At 44.7% G+C, this 19,274-nt stretch overlaps 1 protein-coding gene across 4 annotated transcripts in view; it reads left to right on the plus strand.

Moving 5' to 3' along the window:
* The window catches only part of LOC139479877 (cytosolic carboxypeptidase-like protein 5), a 43,095-nt gene that overhangs the window by 4,393 nt on the left and 19,428 nt on the right, over window positions 1-19,274 (plus strand). For 3 of the 4 annotated variants that reach the window (XM_071262789.1, XM_071262791.1, XM_071262788.1), the window contains exons 3-15: window positions 737-844; window positions 2,151-2,250; window positions 2,653-2,824; window positions 4,742-4,908; window positions 5,210-5,390; window positions 8,110-9,231; window positions 12,254-12,423; window positions 13,255-13,390; window positions 14,016-14,200; window positions 15,026-15,246; window positions 15,401-15,630; window positions 16,427-16,779; window positions 17,122-17,318. In XM_071262789.1, coding sequence (XP_071118890.1) covers window positions 745-844; window positions 2,151-2,250; window positions 2,653-2,824; window positions 4,742-4,908; window positions 5,210-5,390; window positions 8,110-9,231; window positions 12,254-12,423; window positions 13,255-13,390; window positions 14,016-14,200; window positions 15,026-15,246; window positions 15,401-15,630; window positions 16,427-16,779; window positions 17,122-17,318 — 3,334 coding nt within the window. In that variant the 5' untranslated portion in view covers window positions 737-744. The remainder of the gene's footprint in view (window positions 1-736; window positions 845-2,150; window positions 2,251-2,652; window positions 2,825-4,741; window positions 4,909-5,209; window positions 5,391-8,109; window positions 9,232-12,253; window positions 12,424-13,254; window positions 13,391-14,015; window positions 14,201-15,025; window positions 15,247-15,400; window positions 15,631-16,426; window positions 16,780-17,121; window positions 17,319-19,274) is intronic. The other variant, XM_071262790.1, reaches the window with a different exon arrangement.

The following is a 19,274-nucleotide window of genomic DNA, read 5'->3' on the forward strand; positions in this document are numbered from 1 at the left end:
TGGCAAGACTAGCTATAAACTCTGAGGATTAGTTGAATAGGTTTTTAAATTAGCCCTTTGGACCTAAAATATCTGGGGCTGTGTAACCATGCCCCTCCTCAGCTCTATAAGTTGTCCCCAGTTTCTCCTGCTAGTTGTAAGTCATGTGGTTGTGTTATTCTACTGTGTACCTCAACAACATGGATCCGTGATGATTCTTTCAGTCTCCAGCCACTCAGTTATTGCAGGCTTTTTGTCACGAAGTGGAAGGGGGAAAAAGGAATGGGTGCCATCCGTCCGTCCGTCCGTCCTTCACGTTTCATTTTCAGAGCAGGCCTCAAAAAGCATGAGAGATATCACATAGATAGGTCTCGTCGTGAACTGGTGCCTTCTCAGTGTAAGGATTTTAGTAAAATTGATTTTTCAAGTTTACACGGACTGAATTTGACTTAGACTGAAAATAGTGGTGGTGCTTCTCTCCGGAGCAGATCTTGAAAACTGTAAATATTTCTTCAACAAACTGAGCACATAGATAGGTCTAGTGATGAACAGGCTCTGTGGTTTCTTTTTATAGTTAGGGTTTTTTTTTTCCCAAAATTATTTTTCTTAGCTTTGAGTTAGGGGCTCATGCTTTTTGACGACCTGACATGTCATATTGGCGGGGGATATGAGTATTTCGTGCTTGTTTTAGTTGGAGTATTTCTGACAACTGCATTAAACACCCTTCAGTTCATGTTGTCTCTCTGTTTGTCTGCAGCGGGTAACATGGAGAGTCGTGTTGGAGGACTACTGTTTACGTCAAAGTTCGACTCCGGCAACCTCACCTGTGTGGAAAAAGTTGTCAGGGAAGATGAAGATGAATCAAGTAAGTAAACAATGTTGATTTCCTGAAACCTTTGTCGCTTTTGGAAAACATGAACCATTTGTAACCATGGTAACACACAGAATATATAATAGTAGCATATTGAACCAGACAGTTGTGGGTAAAAAAGTATCCACGCTGAGTAATATCCCTGTAAATAAGTAGATTTGTCAGAAAGTGAGAAAAATAACAAGTATGTGTTTCCCAATAATCAGAGACATCACTCCAGTAAATGTAACCTGAAACCTTCATGCCAGGTAGGAGCTTCTACACCTGTTCTGTGTCGCCATAAGCTAAGGGTGGTTTCATCATTAGTTAATCTGCACCAGTGCACTGATATGACATCATGTTGTTAAAGAATGTTCCAGTCAGTAGGACAAAATAGTAGTTGTAACGTAGCTAATCAACATGAAGCAAAATGGCTGTCAGTGACCGAAAATAATTGCCCCGATATTCATGCCCATATGGGAAGTGTTCACGTGCATGCACGCAGTCACCTTGTGTTACAGTTATAATTACATTCAACTGAGTATGACAACTTGGTAAATATCCCAGAAAATGTCCAGGGACTCCACAGAGTTGTGTCACAACTACCACAAGTTTGTTGAGTATTCATTTATTGCAGCTAAAGGAGTCCTACTTTTACATTAACCAGTGAGGGCAGATAGGTGTAAGTATGAATCGCTGGGCAGAGATTGGTTTGGGTCAGCCCTGGGTCACAAGCAACAATGTCTGGGTCTTAGACGAGTATAGGGAATGACATCCTGATTCTAATGATGAAAGTCTTGTAACATAATTCAGCAGCTCTTCAGTTGGCATGGTTACTGAATGAAATAACCCTACTTTCTCTAAGATTTTAAAAACATTTTATCCTTTAAAAGTCAAGATTACTGTTATTATTTTTTTAAGATTGAAATTAATATGATTAATATATATAACTATATATGTTTACACTTCTTTGATCATTGTTGATTACAGAAAGAGCATTAGTGTTTAAGATCAGGTGTGAAATGTTGTAATTGAATTGTAACACAGAGTTTTTGGAAATTGACTCCTTGAAAAGCTGCATAAACAACAGTTGACCCTGGCTGAATAGGTTGTAGCTGTGTGTATGAAGTCTACTGGTTGTAGCTGTGTGTATGAAGCCTACTGGTTGTAGCTGTGTGTGTGTTGTATGAAGTCTACTGGTTGTAGCTGTGTGTATGAAGCCTACTGGTTGTAGCTGTGTGTGTGTTGTATGAAGTCTACTGGTTGTAGCTGTGTGTGTGTTGTATGAAGTCTACTGGTTGTAGCTGTGTGTGTGTTGCAGGTGGCAGCTACTACTCCGGACAAGAACCTCGGCCGGACTATGAGTTCAATGTGTGGACAAAACCTGACTGTGGAGGCACTGAGTTTGAAAATGGGAACAGGTAGGAGGAATTGAACAGGTTCAGTTAGCATGATTGGGATTTAGGAGAAAATATCTCATGGGTTCATTGTCATGACAAATAAGAGCAAGTGTTATTATCAACTAATGCTTTATCATGTTTGTATGTGAAGTATTTGTATCATTTTGCAATGGTTCAGTGCCATCGCCTAGTTTCTCAAAGCAATCTCAGCACTACGTTGGCTGTTACTCATATACTTAAACATGGACTTAACATAATGTAATAGATGTACGACAGTCATAGTGCTAAGATTGCTTTGTGGAACTGGACGCATGTAATTGAAAAATAAACTTTACAAAATGACATTGGGAGCTTAAACCATGTCAAAGTTGGACTGTTTCCCTGTCAAATGTTTTCCATCCTTGTGTTGTCATCTTGTTGCAGATCCTGGTTCTACTTTGGGGTCCGAGGCTGGAACCCGGGTCGCCTCATCAAGATCAACGTGATGAACATGAACCGGCAGGGCAAGCTGTACAGCCAGGGTCACACCCCACTTGTACGCATCCTCCCCAACAGACCAAAGTGGGAACGCATCAGAGACCGGCCATCTTATGAGGTAAATGGGAATTTCTTGGCTGAAAGGGAAAATCAGTTAGTGATACTGACGGCTTCTCGACTCACTGTGTATGAACCAGGTGAAGAATTTAAGGACTACGAGGGCTATGGTATTTGCTCTTGTGTTATGAATATTCATATTATTTGAATTAAATTGTTGTTTAACGGAACAAACATCTTGATAAATCAGATCACTCTTCTGAAATGTCTGAAATGCATTCCACCCCCTGGGCACGTGGGTGACAGCAGGGCACGTGTGTAACAGTAGGGCACGTGAGTGACAGCAGGGCACGTGGGTGACAGCAGGGCACGTGGGTGACAGCAGGGCATGTGGGTGACAGCAGGGCACGTGTGTAACAGCAGGGCAAGTGGGTGACAGCAGGGCACGTGTGTAACAGCAGGGCATGTGGGTGACAGCAGGGCACGTGGGTGACAGCAGGGCACGTGTGTAACAGCAGGGCAAGTGGGTGACAGCAGGGCACGTGTGTAACAGCAGGGCATGTGGGTGACAGCAGGGCACGTGTGTAACAGCAGGGCAAGTGGGTGACAGCAGGGCACGTGTGTAACAGCAGGGCATGTGGGTGACAGCAGGGCATGTGGGTGACAGCAGGGCATGTGGGTGACAGCAGGGCACGTGGGTGACAGCAGGGCACGTGTGTAACAGCAGGGCAAGTGGGTGACAGCTGGGCACGTGTGTAACAGCAGGGCATGTGGGTGACAGCAGGGCACGTGTGTAACAGCAGGGCAAGTGGGTGACAGCAGGGCACGTGTGTAACAGCAGGGCATGTGGGTGACAGCAGGGCAAGTGGGTGACAGCAGGGCACGTGTGTAACAGCAGGGCATGTGGGTGACAGCAGGGCATGTGGGTGACAGCAGGGCATGTGGGTGACAGCAGGGCACGTGGGTGACAGCAGGGCACGTGTGTAACAGCAGGGCAAGTGGGTGACAGCAGGGCACGTGTGTAACAGCAGGGCACGTGTGTAACAACAGGGCACGTGGGTGACAGCAGGGCACGTGTGTAACAGCAGGGCACGTGTGTAACAGCAGGGCATGTGGGTGACAGCAGGGCACGTGGGTGACAGCAGGGCACGTGGGTGACAGCAGGGCACGTGTGTAACAGCAGGACACGTGGGTGACAGCAGGGCACGTGGGTGACAGCAGGGCACGTGTGTAACAGCAGGGCACGTGGGTGGCAGCAGGGCACGTGGGTGACAGCAGGGCACGTGTGTAACAGCAGGGCACGTGGGTGACAGCAGGGCAAGTGGGTGACAGCAGGGCACGTGGGTGGCAGCAGGGCAAGTGGGTGACAGCAGGGCATGTGGGTGACAGCAGGGCAAGTGGGTGGCAGTGGGTGACAGCAGGGCACGTGGGTGACAGCAGGGCACGTGGGTGACAGCAGGGCACGTGGGTGACAGCAGGGCACGTGGGTGGCAGTGGGTGACAGCAGGGCACATTGGTGGCAGCAGGGCAAGTGGGTGACAGCAGGGCAAGTGGGTGACAGCAGGTGGGTGACAGCAGGGCACGTGGGTGATAGCAGGGCATGTGGGTGACAGCAGGGCACGTGGGTTACAGCAGGGCATGTGGTGACAGCAGGGCATGTGGTGACAGCAGGGCATGTGGGTGACAGCAGGGCATGTGGGTGAAGGCCCCCCTCACCCATTCATGATCGAGCATACATAGAAAGAAGGTTGCTACTGTGACAGATAACTTTATGCTTTAACACAGTGGATAAATTTTGAAATGTTTAACTTCTTGCTATACAACTATCAATGAAAGTTGAAATTTACAAAAACAAAAGGTATTTTCATAATTCAAAAATTCCATGATGAACATTGTAAAGAAGTTCCATTCAAATGAAGGAATGATCAGTGGAATGTTGGTGGCTGTCTGATGGATGTATCATATGTTTGGTCTCCAGACGGTGGATGGTCAGTTTATCCTGAGCTTCAGCTACCGGTTCCCGGACATCAAGGGAGCGACGGTGTACTTCGCCTTCAGCTACCCCTGGTCTTACACCGAGTCCCAGGACAGGCTGACCGAACTCGATAAAAAGTTTGAACATTGCAAAAACCTCAGCCCTGACAGGTAGGTAGTCAAAGGTGTCTTTCTGAAGTCTGTCGGTAGATTAAAGTCTACGCATAGTTTAAACATGGATATTGCTCCAGACCAGTGCCCTTGAGCCTTTCCTCACACAATAGGTTCACACGCCGTGATATGACTGAACTATTGTTAAAGTCATCATTGAAACCAGACTGAAATGAAAGAAAATTTTCTAGAAATGGGCTTTTATCTATTGGCTAAAGTGTCAGACTGGTTCAGTTACAGTGTACAACATTAAGTACTGCATGCAGAACATGTTCACCTTCCTTTGTGTTATCGGTTGTAGCCGACCTGACTCCATCTACTATCATCGAGAACTTCTGTGTAAATCTCTGGACAACCTGCGGGTGGACCTCATCACAGTCACGTCTTGTCACAAGCTCTGCTCACAGCGGGAACCCAGATTTGACGGCAAACTGTTTCCTGACAAGGCCACGCCCAGATGTAGACAGTTCAAAGGCAAACGGGTGAGAGAAGTTGTCTGTCATCAGTGTACTGATTTGGTATGATATCACAGTTGTATTCATTGTACTGATTGGCTATGATATCACAGTTGTATTCAGTGTACTGATTGGCTATGATATCACAGTTGTATTAAGTGTACTGATTGGGTTTGATGTCACAATTGTATTCAGTATACTGATTGGGTACGATGTCATAGCTGTATCCAGTGTTATGATTGTATGATGTCACAGTTGTATTCAGTGTAATGCTTGGGTATGATGTCACAGTTGTATGCAGTGTAATGATTGGGTATGATACCACAGTTGTATTCAGTGTAATGATTGTATGATATCACAGTTGTATTCAGTGTACTGATTGTATGATATCACAGTTGTATTCAGTGTTATGATTGATGTAACAGTTGTATTTAGTGTAATGATTGGGTATGATGCCACAGTTGTATTCAGTGTAATGATTGTATGATATCACAGATGTAGTCATTGTAATGATTGTATGATGTGACAGTTGTATGCAGTGTAATGATTGACTATGATGTCACAGTTGTATTGAGTTCAGTGGTTGGGTATGATCTTACAGTTGTATTCAGTGTAATGATTGGGTATGATGTCACAGTTGTATTCAGTTCAGTGATTGGGTATGATCTTACAGTTGTATTTAGTGTAATGATTGGGTTTGATGTCACAGTTGTATTCAGTATAATGATTGGGTTTGATGTCACAGTTGTATTTAGTGTAATGATTGGGTATGATGTCACAGTTGTATTCAGTATAATGATTGGGTATTTTGTCACTGTTGTATTCAGTGTAATGATTGGGTATGGTGTCAGTTGTATTCAGTTTAATGATTGGGTATGATATCACAGTTGTATTAAGTGTTAAGATTGATGTTTTTAGTGTAATGATTGGGTATGATGTCATAGTTGTATTCATTGTAATGCTTGTTTATGATGCCACAGTTCTGTTCAGTGTTAAAATTGACTGTGATGTCATAGTTGTATTCAGTTTAGTGATTGGGTATGGTGTCACAGTTGTATTGAGTGTAATGATTGGATGTCCCAGTTGTATTCAGTGTTATGATTGACTATGATGTCCCAGTTGTATTCAGTGTTATGATTGACTATGATGTCCCAGTTGTATTCAGTTTAGTGATTGGGTATGATGTCACAGTTGTATTCAGTTTAGTGATTGGGTATGATGTCACAGTTGTATTCAGTGTAATGATTGGATGTCACAGTTGTATTCAGTTTAATGTTTGAATATGATGTCGCAGTTGTATTCAATGTAATGAATGATGTCACAGTTGTATTCATTTTAATGATTGACTATGATATCACAGTTTTATTCAGTGTACTGATAACAAGTTATCCAGGTGTATTTACTGAGGAGTTATTTGTCATTCCAGGTGTATTTACTGAGGAGTTATTTGTTGTTCCAGGTGTATTTACTGAGGAGTTATTTGTTGTTCCAGGTGTATTTACTGAGGAGCTATTTGTCGTTCCAGATGTATTTACTGAGGAGTTATTTGTTCTGCCAGATGTATTTACTGAGGAGTTATCTGTTGTTCCAGGTCTATTTACTGAGGAGTTATTTGTTCTGCCAGATGTATTTACTGAGGAGTTATCTGTCGTTCCAGGTGTATTTACTGAGGAGTTATTTGTTGTTCCAGGTGTATTTACTGAGGAGTTATTTGTTGTTCCAGGTGTATTTACTGAGGAGTTATTTGTTCTGCCAGATGTATTTACTGAGGAGTTATCTGTCGTTCCAGGTGTATTTACTGAGGAGTTATTTGTTGTTCCAGGTGTATTTACTGAGGAGTTATCTGTCGTTCCAGGTGTATTTACTGAGGAGTTATTTGTTGTTCCAGGTGTATTTACTGAGGAGCTATTTGTCGTTCCAGATGTATTTACTGAGGAGTTATTTGTTCTGCCAGATGTATTTACTGAGGAGTTATCTGTCGTTCCAGGTGTATTTACTGAGGAGTTATTTGTTGTTCCAGGTGTATTTACTGAGGAGTTATCTGTCGTTCCAGATGTATTTACTGAGGAGTTATTTATTCTGCCAGATGTATTTACTGAGGAGTTATCTGTCGTTCCAGATGTATTTACTGAGGAGTTATTTGTTGTTCCAGGTGTATTTACTCAGGAGTTATTTGTTGTTCCAGATGTATTTACTGAGGAGTTATCTGTCGTTCCAGATGTATTTACTGAGGAGTTATTTGTTGTTCCAGGTGTATTTACTGAGGAGTTATTTGTTCTTCCAGGTGTATTTACTGAGGAGTTATTTGTTGTTCCAGGTGTATTTACTGAGGAGTTATTTGTTGTTCCAGGTGTATTTACTCAGGAGTTATTTGTTCTTCCAGGTGTATTTACTGAGGAGTTATTTGTTCTTCCAGATGTATTTACTGAGGAGTTATTTGTTGTTCCAGGTGTATTTACTGAGGAGTTATTTGTTGTTCCAGATGTATTTACTGAGGAGTTATTTGTTGTTCCAGATGTATTTACTGAGGAGTTATCTGTCGTTCCAGATGTATTTACTGAGGAGTTATTTGTTGTTCCAGGTGTATTTACTCAGGAGTTATTTGTTCTTCCAGATGTATTTACTGAGGAGTTATTTGTTGTTCCAGGTGTATTTACTGAGGAGTTATTTGTTGTTCCAGGTCTATTTACTGAGGAGTTATCTGTCGTTCCAGGTGTATTTACTGAGGAGTTATTTGTTGTTCCAGGTGTATTTACTGAGCAGTCGTGTTCATCCAGGGGAAACACCGGCAAGTTTTGTGTTTAATGGATTCTTGGATTTTATCTTGCGAGAAGATGACTGTCGAGCTCAACAGCTACGTAAACAGTATGTGTTTAAACTGATACCGATGCTGAATCCGGACGGGGTGATGCGAGGTCACTACAGGACTGACCAGCGGGGCGTCAACCTGAACCGCATGTACCTTGACCCAAGTTTCACCCTCCATCCATCCATCTACGCTGCGAAGAGCGTCATCATCTACCACCACGTCCACAACCGCATCAAGAAAGAGGGTGACCTGTCTGACATTCAGGTCAACTTCCCACAGGGAGAACTTGTGTCTAGTCCACAGCGACCAGCAACACGTACCCCGAGGCTCAACCTGTCAGGTCAGGGGGAAGCCCTGAGTTCTCGGACACTGGTCGGAGCTGACCCTCTCTCGTCAAGGACGCCGGGCAGTGGTGCTACAACTGTTGTGATCAGAGACCGTGTTGAACCAGTGGACAGTCATCGAAGTGACCGGAATCCGGGCGGAAGTGAGGCCACATGGCTTCATGAAACGAACAAGCTGCCCACGCTTGATGTTGAAGGACTAGACTCAAGTCACATGGATTCAGCTCAACCAAAGTCATTTCAGATTGAACCTCTGAACCTTGCAGATCTTGACGGGACAGACACATCATTGAGCGATGGTGGACTGGCTCCGGACACCATGCCTGCCAACCACGTGTCGTCTTCATGTTGTAGTGTACTCAGTAATCTCGACATGACCAAAGACCAGCGCCGCGTGGACAGCGAGTTGAGACTCCGCCTGTCAGAACTGAACATGTCAGATGACTTCCGATGTGATGGTGGCCCGGCCAATGAGTTGATGGCTGATACAGATGATGAGGGTGATGGAGACACAGACAACCTTGGCAACGAAGGGTCGGAGGATGAGGGGGCCGTGTACGTCACTAGCACTAACTCCCCTCATCTGTCAGATCCGAAACTCAAAGAGATTCCTCCTCATGAGAGTGGGATAGCTTTTTATGTGGATTTACATGGGCATGCGTCGAAACGAGGCTGCTTCATCTACGGCAACTACTATGAGAATGAAGATACTCAGGTGAGCTGCGACTGCTTCTTATTATGATCATGCTCAGTGCACTAGGGTCATGATGATGGTGAGTTTTGCTTATGAGTGTAAAAAGATCCATGTTTTCTTGGTAACATATTCCGTGTTACACATCCGTGGTTCCTGGGGTGCTTCAGGTCAACTCTTGTAGTGTTGGAATCTTGACACCCTAAATTTAAAACTTTCAACATTAGGTTTATGGAGCGGCCCATTGACTTGTTTGCATATTTTCAAACACTGCTTGATATTGTCTGCTCTTCTGTGTGGAACTGACATGTCCTTAGTTAATATACAGTGTCAGGTCATGTAAGTCGGTAAAATCTGTTGTTCTAAGACATACAAAAAAGTATTGTTTAGGATGAAAAGTTAAGATTAATTTGTTCTCATTTTCTGACTTTGGAGAAAGTCCAACATGTCTGAAGCTTAAAAGGTTCCTTTGGTCAGGTGAGCTATGCTAATAATCATCCTCATATTCACAATAAAATCTACTGGAAATGGAGTCACGAGACAGGTTCGGTCTGTAGTAGACTCAGAAGTTTCTATGGCAAACTGTTGAGGGAGGCAGGCATCTTTGTAAGATTCTTTTTTATTGATCATTTGATGTGGAAAAGACAGCTTCTCTCCATGAGGACTGACAAGCAGGACAATAGTCTTCATCTATTATGTGTTTCTGACTGTAACCATGTGTATCTGACTGTAACCATGTGTATCTGACTGTAACCATGTGTATCTGACTGTAACCATGTGTTTCTGACTGTAACCATGTGTATCTGATTGTAACCATGTGTATCTGACTGTAAGCCATATGTATCCGACTGTAGCCATGTATCTGACTGTAACCATGTGTATCTGACTGTAACCATGTGTTTCTGACTGTAAGCCATGTGTATCTAACTGTAACCATGTGTATCTGACTGTAAGCCATATATATCTGACTGTAGCCATGTATCTGACTGTAACCATGTGTATCTGACTGTAACCATGTGTATCTGACTGTAACCATGTGTTTCTGACTGTAACCATGTGTATCTGATTGTAACCATGTGTATCTGACTGTAAGCCATATGTATCTGACTGTAGCCATGTATCTGACTGTAACCATGTGTATCTGACTGTAACCATGTGTTTCTGACTGTAAGCCATGTGTATCTGACTGTAACCATATGTATCTGACTGTAAGCCATATGTATCTGACTGTAGCCATGTATCTGACTGTAACCATGTGTATCTGACTGTAACCATGTGTATCTGGCTGTAACCATGTGTTTCTGACTGTTAGCCATGTGTTTCTGACTGTAACCATGTGTATCTGACTGTAACCATGTGTATCTGACTGTAACCATGTGTTTCTGACTGTAAGCCATGTGTACCTGACTGTAGCCATGTATCTGACTGTAACCATGTGTATCTGATTGTAACCATGTGTACCTGACTGTAACCATATGTTTCTGACTGTAAGCCATGTGTTTCTGACTGTAACCATATGTATCTGACTGTAACCATGTGTATCTGACTGTAACCATGTGTATCTGACTGTAACCATGTGTATCTGACTGTAACCATGTGTATCTGACTGTAACCATGTGTTTCTGACTGTAACCATGTGTATCTGACTGTAACCATGTGTATCTGATTGTAACCATGTGTATCTGACTGTAACCATGTGTTTCTGACTGTAACCATGTGTATCTGACTGTAACCATGTGTTTCTGACTGTAACCATGTGTATCTGACTGTAACCATGTGTTTCTGACTGTAACCATGTGTATCTGATTGTAACCATGTGTATCTGACTGTAAGCCATATGTATCCGACTGTAGCCATGTATCTGACTGTAACCATGTGTATCTGACTGTAACCATGTGTTTCTGACTGTAAGCCATGTGTATCTGACTGTAACCATGTGTATCTGACTGTAAGCCATATGTATCTGACTGTAGCCATGTATCTGACTGTAACCATGTGTATCTGACTGTAACCATGTGTATCTGACTGTAACCATGTGTTTCTGACTGTTAGCCATGTGTTTCTGACTGTAACCATGTGTTTCTGACTGTAACCATGTGTATCTGACTGTAACCATGAGTATCTGACTGTAACCATGTGTTTCTGACTGTAAGCCATGTGTATCTGACTGTAGCCATGTATCTGACTGTAACCATGTGTATCTGACTGTAACCATGTGTACCTGACTGTAACCATGTGTTTCTGACTGTAAGCCATGTGTTTCTGACTGTAACCATATGTATCTGACTGTAACCATGTGCTTCTGACTGTAAGCCGTATGTATCTGACTGTAACCATGTGTATCTGACTGTAACCATGTGTTTCTGACAGTAAGCCATGTGTATCTGACTGTAACCATGTGTATCTGACTGTAACCATGTGTTTCCGACTGTTAACCATTTGTATCTGACTGTAACCATGTGTATCTGACTGTAACCATGTGTATCTGTCTGTAACCATGTGTTTCTGACTGTAAGCCATGTGTTTCTGACTGTTACCATGTGTATCTGACTGTAACCATGTGTATCTGACTGTAACCATGTGTTTCTAACTGTAAGCCATGTGTATCTGACTGTAGCCCATGTATCTGACTGTAACCATGTGTATTTGACTGTAACCATGTGTTTCTGACTGTAACCATGTGCTTCTGACTGTAACCATGTGTATCTGACTGTAACCATGTGTATCTGACTGTAACCATGTGTTTCTGACTTTAAGTCATGTGTATCTGACTGTAGCCATGTATCTGACTGTAACCATGTGTATCTGACTGTAACCATGTGTATCTGACTGTAGTCATGTTTCTGACTGTAGTCATGTTTCTGACTGTAACCATGTGTATCTGACTGTAACCATGTGTTTCTGGCTGTAAGCCATGTGTATCTGACTGTAACCATGTGTATCTGACTGTAGTCATATTTCTGACTGTAACCATGTGTATCTGACTGTAGCCATGTGTATCTGACTGTAACCATGTGTATCTGACTGTAACTGTTGTTATCGCCAGGTTGAAAACATGATGTTCCCAAAGTTGATCTCCATCAACACAGCACACTTTGACTTCACGGGCTGCAACTTCTCGGAGCGGAACATGTACTCGAAGGACAGGCGTGATGGGATGTCCAAAGAAGGCAGCGGCAGAGTCGCTGTGTTCAAGGCTATTGGCATCATACACAGGTGAGTTGGGAATCTATTCTACCCTGAAGTCCCCACAGGGGAGAAGTAAGTACTTGAGTGTGATCCTTGTACTGATTCTAGGAAATGAGTGTTAGTGTGTCATAAATACATTTCTGACACAAGTTTAGTTTGGGATATCAAAAGCAACATACATGATATCATAACTGTTTACGTCATCAGTGCTGTGTATGTCGTGTGTATTGTTATCGATGTCAACAGTGGCCTCTGCATGACGTCATCAGTGCTGTGTATGTCATGTGTATTGTTATCCATGTCAACAGTGGTCTCTGCATGACGTCATCAGTGCTGTGTATGTCATGTGTATTGTTATCCATGTCAACAGTGGCCTCTACATGACGTCATCAGTGCTGTGTATGTCGTGTGTATTGTTATCCATGTCAACAGTGGTCTCTGCATGACGTCATCAGTGCTGTGTATGTCATGTGTATTGTTATCCATGTCAACAGTGGTCTCTACATGACGTCATCAGTGCTGTGTATGTGGTGTGTATTGTTATCCATGTCAACAGTAGCCTCTTCATGACGTCATCAGTGCTGTGTATGTGGTGTGTATTGTTATCCATGTCAACAGTGGCCTCTACATGACGTCATCAGTGCTGTGTATGTGGTGTGTATTGTTATCCATGTCAACAGTGGCCTCTACATGACGTCATCAGTGCTGTGTATGTGGTGTGTATTGTTATCCATGTCAACAGTGGCCTCTACATGACGTCATCAGTGCTGTGTATGTCGTGTGTATTGTTATCCATGTCAACACTAGCCCCTGCCTTGTCTATGCCAGCTGACAGGAATACTGCTGTATGTGTTTCAGCTACACCTTGGAGTGCAACTACAACACCGGCAGAATGGTCAATTCTGTCCCCCCGGCCTTCCATGACCAGGGCCGCGCCACACCCCCTCCAATCGCCGGGTTCCCCCCCAAGTACACTCAGGCTCATTACGAAGAGGTATGTGACATCCTTATGGACTTTGTGTATAGGAAAGATCTGGTTGGCAGTGGAGTCTGTAGTTAGACCAAGGTTTGATACCTCACCGGTGAGGCAGTGGACACTTTAGTTAGACCAAGGTTTGATACCTCACTGGGGAGGCAGTGGAGCGTGGTAGTTAGACCAAGGTTTGATACCTCACTGGGGAGGCAGTGGAGCGTGGTAGTTTGACCAAGGTTTGATACCTCACTTGGGAGGTGGTGGAGCGTGGTAGTTAGACTAAGGTTTGATACCTCACTGGTGAGGCAGTGGAGCCTGTAGTTAGACCAAGGTTTGATACCTCACTTGGGAGGTGGTGGAGCCTGTAGTTTGACCAAGGTTTGATACCTCACTTGGGAGGTGGTGGAGCGTGATAGTTAGAACAAGGTTTGATACCTCACTTGGGAGGTGGTGGAGCTTTTTAGTTAGACCAAGCTTTGATACCTCACTTGTGAGGTGTTGGAGCCTGTAGTTAGACCAAGGTTTGATACCTCACTGGTGAGGTGGTGGAGTGTGGTATTTATGTCACTCCTTAATATGAAGGAACTAGTGATGTTGATAGATCCCTCTTGATGTTCAGTAGTACATCGTTGGCCTTGTGTTGCAGGTGGGGAGGGCTGTGGCTACAGCAGCGTTAGACATGATGGAGACCAACCCCTGGACCAGGCTCACCCTGTCAGAACATACCAGCCTGCATGGTGTGCGCGATGCCGTCCGCCGGTACCTGCGTGGTCTGCGAGGCGGGCCGCGGGTTCCACGCAACCCTGTCATCAGGAGCTACGGCAGGAACAGGTACTGCAGCAGTGTCTGCTACAACATCCACCACGGTGTCACTGGCGTCATTGTCGACTTTCTAGAGAAATAGTTTGTAAGAATCATGGTGACTGCATGTATCTGAATCATTGTGGTATTGTACTGAATATATAGATTGAAAATATTTTTCTAGAAAAGATCATCCTAATTGGGAGTGTGTTGTCAGTACAGGCTCTCAGATGATGAAGCTGGAGTTTACAGTATTGGGACATGAATGATAACAGCATCAGGGCTGTACGTGTCTAGTTGTGGGTGGCAGGAAATGAATCTTAACATGAGACAACTGTTTAGGGATTAGACTTCTTGAGTGGGGATTAGCTGTGTAACAACTGAGATCAATGCAATTTGTTTGTTGATTTAGAAATGGGAATCATCTCAATATGATTAACAACATTGCCAATTCTTTGTCAAATTTAATAATGGCATTAACCATAGTGGCATTATAACCAGGAATTGGAATGGTTGGTTTGAAAAACATTGGCATTGGCATTATAACCAGGGCATTTTGCACTTTGGTAAATCTGTTCTGAGAAAAACATGGCATTATAATCTTGGGGCATAGTATAACCAGGGAGGACTGTACATGCACTATTAAACAAGTCCCAAAGACTTCCCATTTAACAGTCTTTTTCAACCTACCAGAGCAAAAATACTCAAATATATTTGACATTCTGTAATAGGGGACTTGCATGTTGTGTGTGGCCTGTTGAGCCGGACACCCTGTTGTTGTTATGTTGGTCATCTTGTCTGTCTGTGGAAGTTGTCATTTTCTCATTGCATTTATGATACATTGCCTTTTCACAGTTTGACTGGCAGCAATTTGAACAACAATCGTCAGAATCGCGGGAACCTGAGTGAGTCCAACATCCATCAGAACAACCGCGGTGCATTCTCTCGCTCCACTGTCAGTGACACCAACACAGCCAGCACCTCCCGCACAGTGCGCGGCGGCGGCGGCGGCGGGTACACCAGACAGCCCACTCTGGGGCCGGGCAACAAGCGGGAGTTGGCGCCAGTCAGAGAAGGTAGGCCCAGTGATAACTATTGTTTTATTTTTGGCAACTTGTTTGTTTCCTTGCGAGTTATTTCAACATGAGATGACTTTGCTTCCGTCCTGACATCATGCAATATCCCTAGCGGCATCTCTCAGGGTTTCCGTTTCTATGTCTGTTGTTTCAGCTACCCGCGGCGCGCTCGGTAACCAGACCCGGCGCCGAGTCACTCTGCCGTCCTGTAGCTCACCTGCCAAGCCAACGTCTGCTTCCTCGGTCCCAGCATCCACCAAGATGGCCTTGAGAATAGGGTCAGGATCAGGGTCAGGGTCAGAGGAGAGGCGGCAGCAGTCCGCAGACTGTTCGCTGAGGATGAGGGAGGAGGACAAGTACCAGGAGCTGAAGAACAGTGGCCTGGTGAGATAGAGAGGCAGCCATCCTACAACTGTATCTGTGTCTGCTGAATGGCCCTTGAGGCCTTGTTTGATATTAAGGGAGCGATGAGTTTTATGGTCATATACCAATCAGTGGTATGAGGTATTTTGCATGTGTGATATTGCCAACATGGAGACTGTCATATCATAGGGGGTGTAATAACCAAACCCTTATTAAACCCCCTGCCGGGCTGATATGGCTTGTCAATGCATTTTGATGGGCGATCGAAATCAGCCCAGGTGCTAAGGAATTCCAAACAAGGTGAACATGTTAGAGATGTTTTACGAATGGATACATTTTACAATTTGATGTTATGGTATGTGATAACAAGGTTGTTATATGGCATTTATGTAGCAGGGTGTCGAGTCATCCTACAGATGACATCCTTACCTTGTCAGCATGCTGGCGGGGTTAACCTCTTCGGTCATGTGGACAAGGCGTCCGACCTCGGATCAGAAGGTCCGTGGTTCGAATCCCATCACGGGACTCGGAAATTTTATGGCCGCTACAGTTACATATCATATCCCATGTCAACCCTCAGGCTGATATGGCGGTCTAGGGCTGATATGGCGGTCTAGGGCTGATATGGCAGTCTAGGGCTGATATGGCGGTCTAGGGCTGATATGGGGTATGACAGCCATATAATAACCTCTAAACATCAACTAGGTCTGTAACATGAACGTTACGTTACGTTACGTTACGTTACGTTACGTATATCTATATGCACTGGCGCTTGGTTGAATGTTGGTGTGTGGTGAGCAGGACATTGTGTTTTCAGTTGGCTCTAGCCAAGAAGGGGGCCTCTCCCAGTCGGATCCCGCTCCCCACCAACCGCTCCCAGCTGAACCTCCTGACCCCCCAGAGCATGGATGTCCACTCCAAGTTCCTGGCCCAGGGGAACCTGCGCGCCACCAAGCCGGGGACCAAGTCAGGGCCGCACAAACCAGGGGAGATAACTCACCCAGCTGAGGTTGACGGCAGCATGCAACCAGGAGGCAGGAGTAATGATGGTCACAAGGGACCCGAGGACGCATCTCACCCGTGGGACAGCATCCCTATCACTCTCACTAAGGATGCAGTTCCCATAATACAGAGTACTGTCACAGTCCGAGACGGAACAGATGCTCATGGGTGAGTCCAGACATCAGAATGTCATACAGGTCATAGGTGATGGCAGAATGGTGCCCCTTATCTATGCCAGGATCTGCTGGTCAAACATGGGTGGGTTGGGAGTGTGTGGGGGTGTGCTTAGGACAAAACAGAGTCTCATGGTGAAGCAAGTGATTCAAATGTTCTCACAAGTCTTCGTATTCTTGAGCAAATAACATCATGTGTTTTCTGTTTCATGAGATAAAAAATCAGCAAAACTTTAACTGATCTTTGTCATATGAAAATGTTGAAAGTTGAAATGAGGAAAGTGTATGATCCCACTAAGCTACCGAATTGTCTTGAAAACTATACCACTATTTGCAGTGAGGTGCCTCGACGGAGGAGGTCGACTTTCGGACGCCGGAAGAGCTTGACTCGAAGCCCAAAGAACGGTGTGACCAAAGGTATGGGTAGCAAACAGGGGAGTGCGGACAGTGACTTTGAACGGCGGCGGAGACGGCGTAGGAGACAGCGCAAACGGACGACAGAAGCGAGCCCAGCGTCAGATGACGGGGGACAAGGTAATGGTTGACAGAGATGACAGTGATAGACCCATGTGCAGGGTGCAGTCAGGATAGGCAGGGTGTAGTCAGGATAGGCAGGGTGCAGTCAGGATAGGCAGGATGTAGTCGGGATAGGCAGGGTGTAGTCGGGATAGGCAGGATGTAGTCGGGATAGGCAGGGTGCAGTCAGGATAGGCAGGGTGTAGTCAGGATAGGCAGGATGTAGTCGGGATAGGCAGGGTGTAGTCGGGATAGGCAGGATGTAGACGGGATAGGCAGGGTGTAGTCGGGATAGGCAGGATGTAGACGGGATAGGCAGGGTGTAGTCGGGATAGGCAGGATGTAGTTGGGATAGGCAGGGTGTAGTCGGGATGTGCAGGGTGCAGTCGGGATAGGCAGGGTGTAGTCGGGATAGGCAGGATGAAGACGGGATAGGCAGGGTGTAGTCGGGATAGGCAGGATGTAGACGGGATAGGCAGGGTGTAGTCGGGATAGGCAGGATGTAGTTGGGATAGGCAGGGTGTAGTCGGGATGTGCAGGGTGCAGTCGGGATAGGCAGGGTGTAGTCGGGATAGGCAGGATGTAGACGGGATAGGCAGGGTGTAGTCGGGATAGGCAGGGTGCAGTCAGGATAGGCAGGGTGCAGTCAGGATAGGCAGGATGTAGTTGGGATAGGCAGGGTGTAGTCGGGATAGGCAGGATGTAGTTGGGATAGGCAGGGTGTAGTCGGGATAGGCAGGGTATAGCTACTCACTTGTTTCAGCAGTCTACAGCACTCATCTCTGTCTCCGGAGGCTCATGAACAGATGTCACATTGGCTGTTGAGTGTCAGTTCAGTGTCAGGCTTTTGACCACTGGTTTGTCTGGTCCCGGCTCTGTTAGAGTTAGTGTACTGTTAGTGTCAGTGTACTGTTAGTGTACTGTTAGTGTACTGTTAGAGTACTGTTAGTGTACTGTTAGTGTACGAGTACTGTTAGTGTTAATGTAATGTTAGTATTAGTGTACTGTTAGTGTACTGTAAGTGTTAGTGTACTGTTAGTATTAGTGTACTGTTAGTGTACTGTAAGTGTTAGTATTAATGTACTGTTAGTGTTAGTGTACTGTTAGTGTTAGTCTACTGTTAGTGTTAGTGTACTGTTAGTGTTAGTCTACTGTTAGTGTTAGTGTACTGTTAGTGTTAGTGTACTGTTGATATTGCGGACTTTGAAGGGTGTGCTACTGAGGTCAACTCAGGGAGTGGTGTTTGTTATTGTGAGGGAACTGATCTAGTGAGTGCTTGTTGATTACAAACCGTTCTGCCGTCCCCTGCACATTTGGTCATCTGCCGTCTCACCGGCAAACTGCAAACTTAGACAGTGATGGTGTCGTCATTCCAGACTAACTGTGTAGATGTTTTTCCATCACATTGAGACATTTTAGTTGGCTTGCTATTATTTATTCCCAACTTTAGATTTGCATGTTGCATGATTAGATACAGAGGAACAGAGTGGTGTCCGTGCTAGTCTTCATGTTTGTCTTGTTGGTATTGCTGTGACGTAGATGCCCTTATTTGATTTTTTTTCTGCCACTCCTGTGTTTACCTCCCTCATCTTCCTGTGAGATCAAAGTAAGAGAACACTGGAACATGTTGGTTTTAAGACAACAGAGAAATATTAGATTCATGATTTTAAATATAGATCTGAGGAAAGTTACTAGAAATGTATGTAATTTCTAATCCTTCCTCTTCTAGTGTATAGCCAGTCTGACTTTACTCTGAGCTTCCATCACGGCTTGCTTGATTTGTGTCACTCTCTCCAGGATTTCCCCTGTGATTACCACAATACAGCGCTTGTCTCCCTTTGATACCTGTCTCTCTGTGATAGTACAAATGTGTGTACTCACACTTGATACATAACTCCCTGCATTCACACTGGTCAACACTAACACTACCTCACACTGGTTAACACTAACACTATCTCACACTGGTAAACACTA

Source organism: Haliotis cracherodii, unplaced genomic scaffold (assembly GCF_022045235.1).
Source record: "Haliotis cracherodii isolate W230 unplaced genomic scaffold, xgHalCrac1.p SCAF_4, whole genome shotgun sequence".
In the NCBI taxonomy this organism is placed as follows: domain Eukaryota; kingdom Metazoa; phylum Mollusca; class Gastropoda; order Lepetellida; family Haliotidae; genus Haliotis; species Haliotis cracherodii.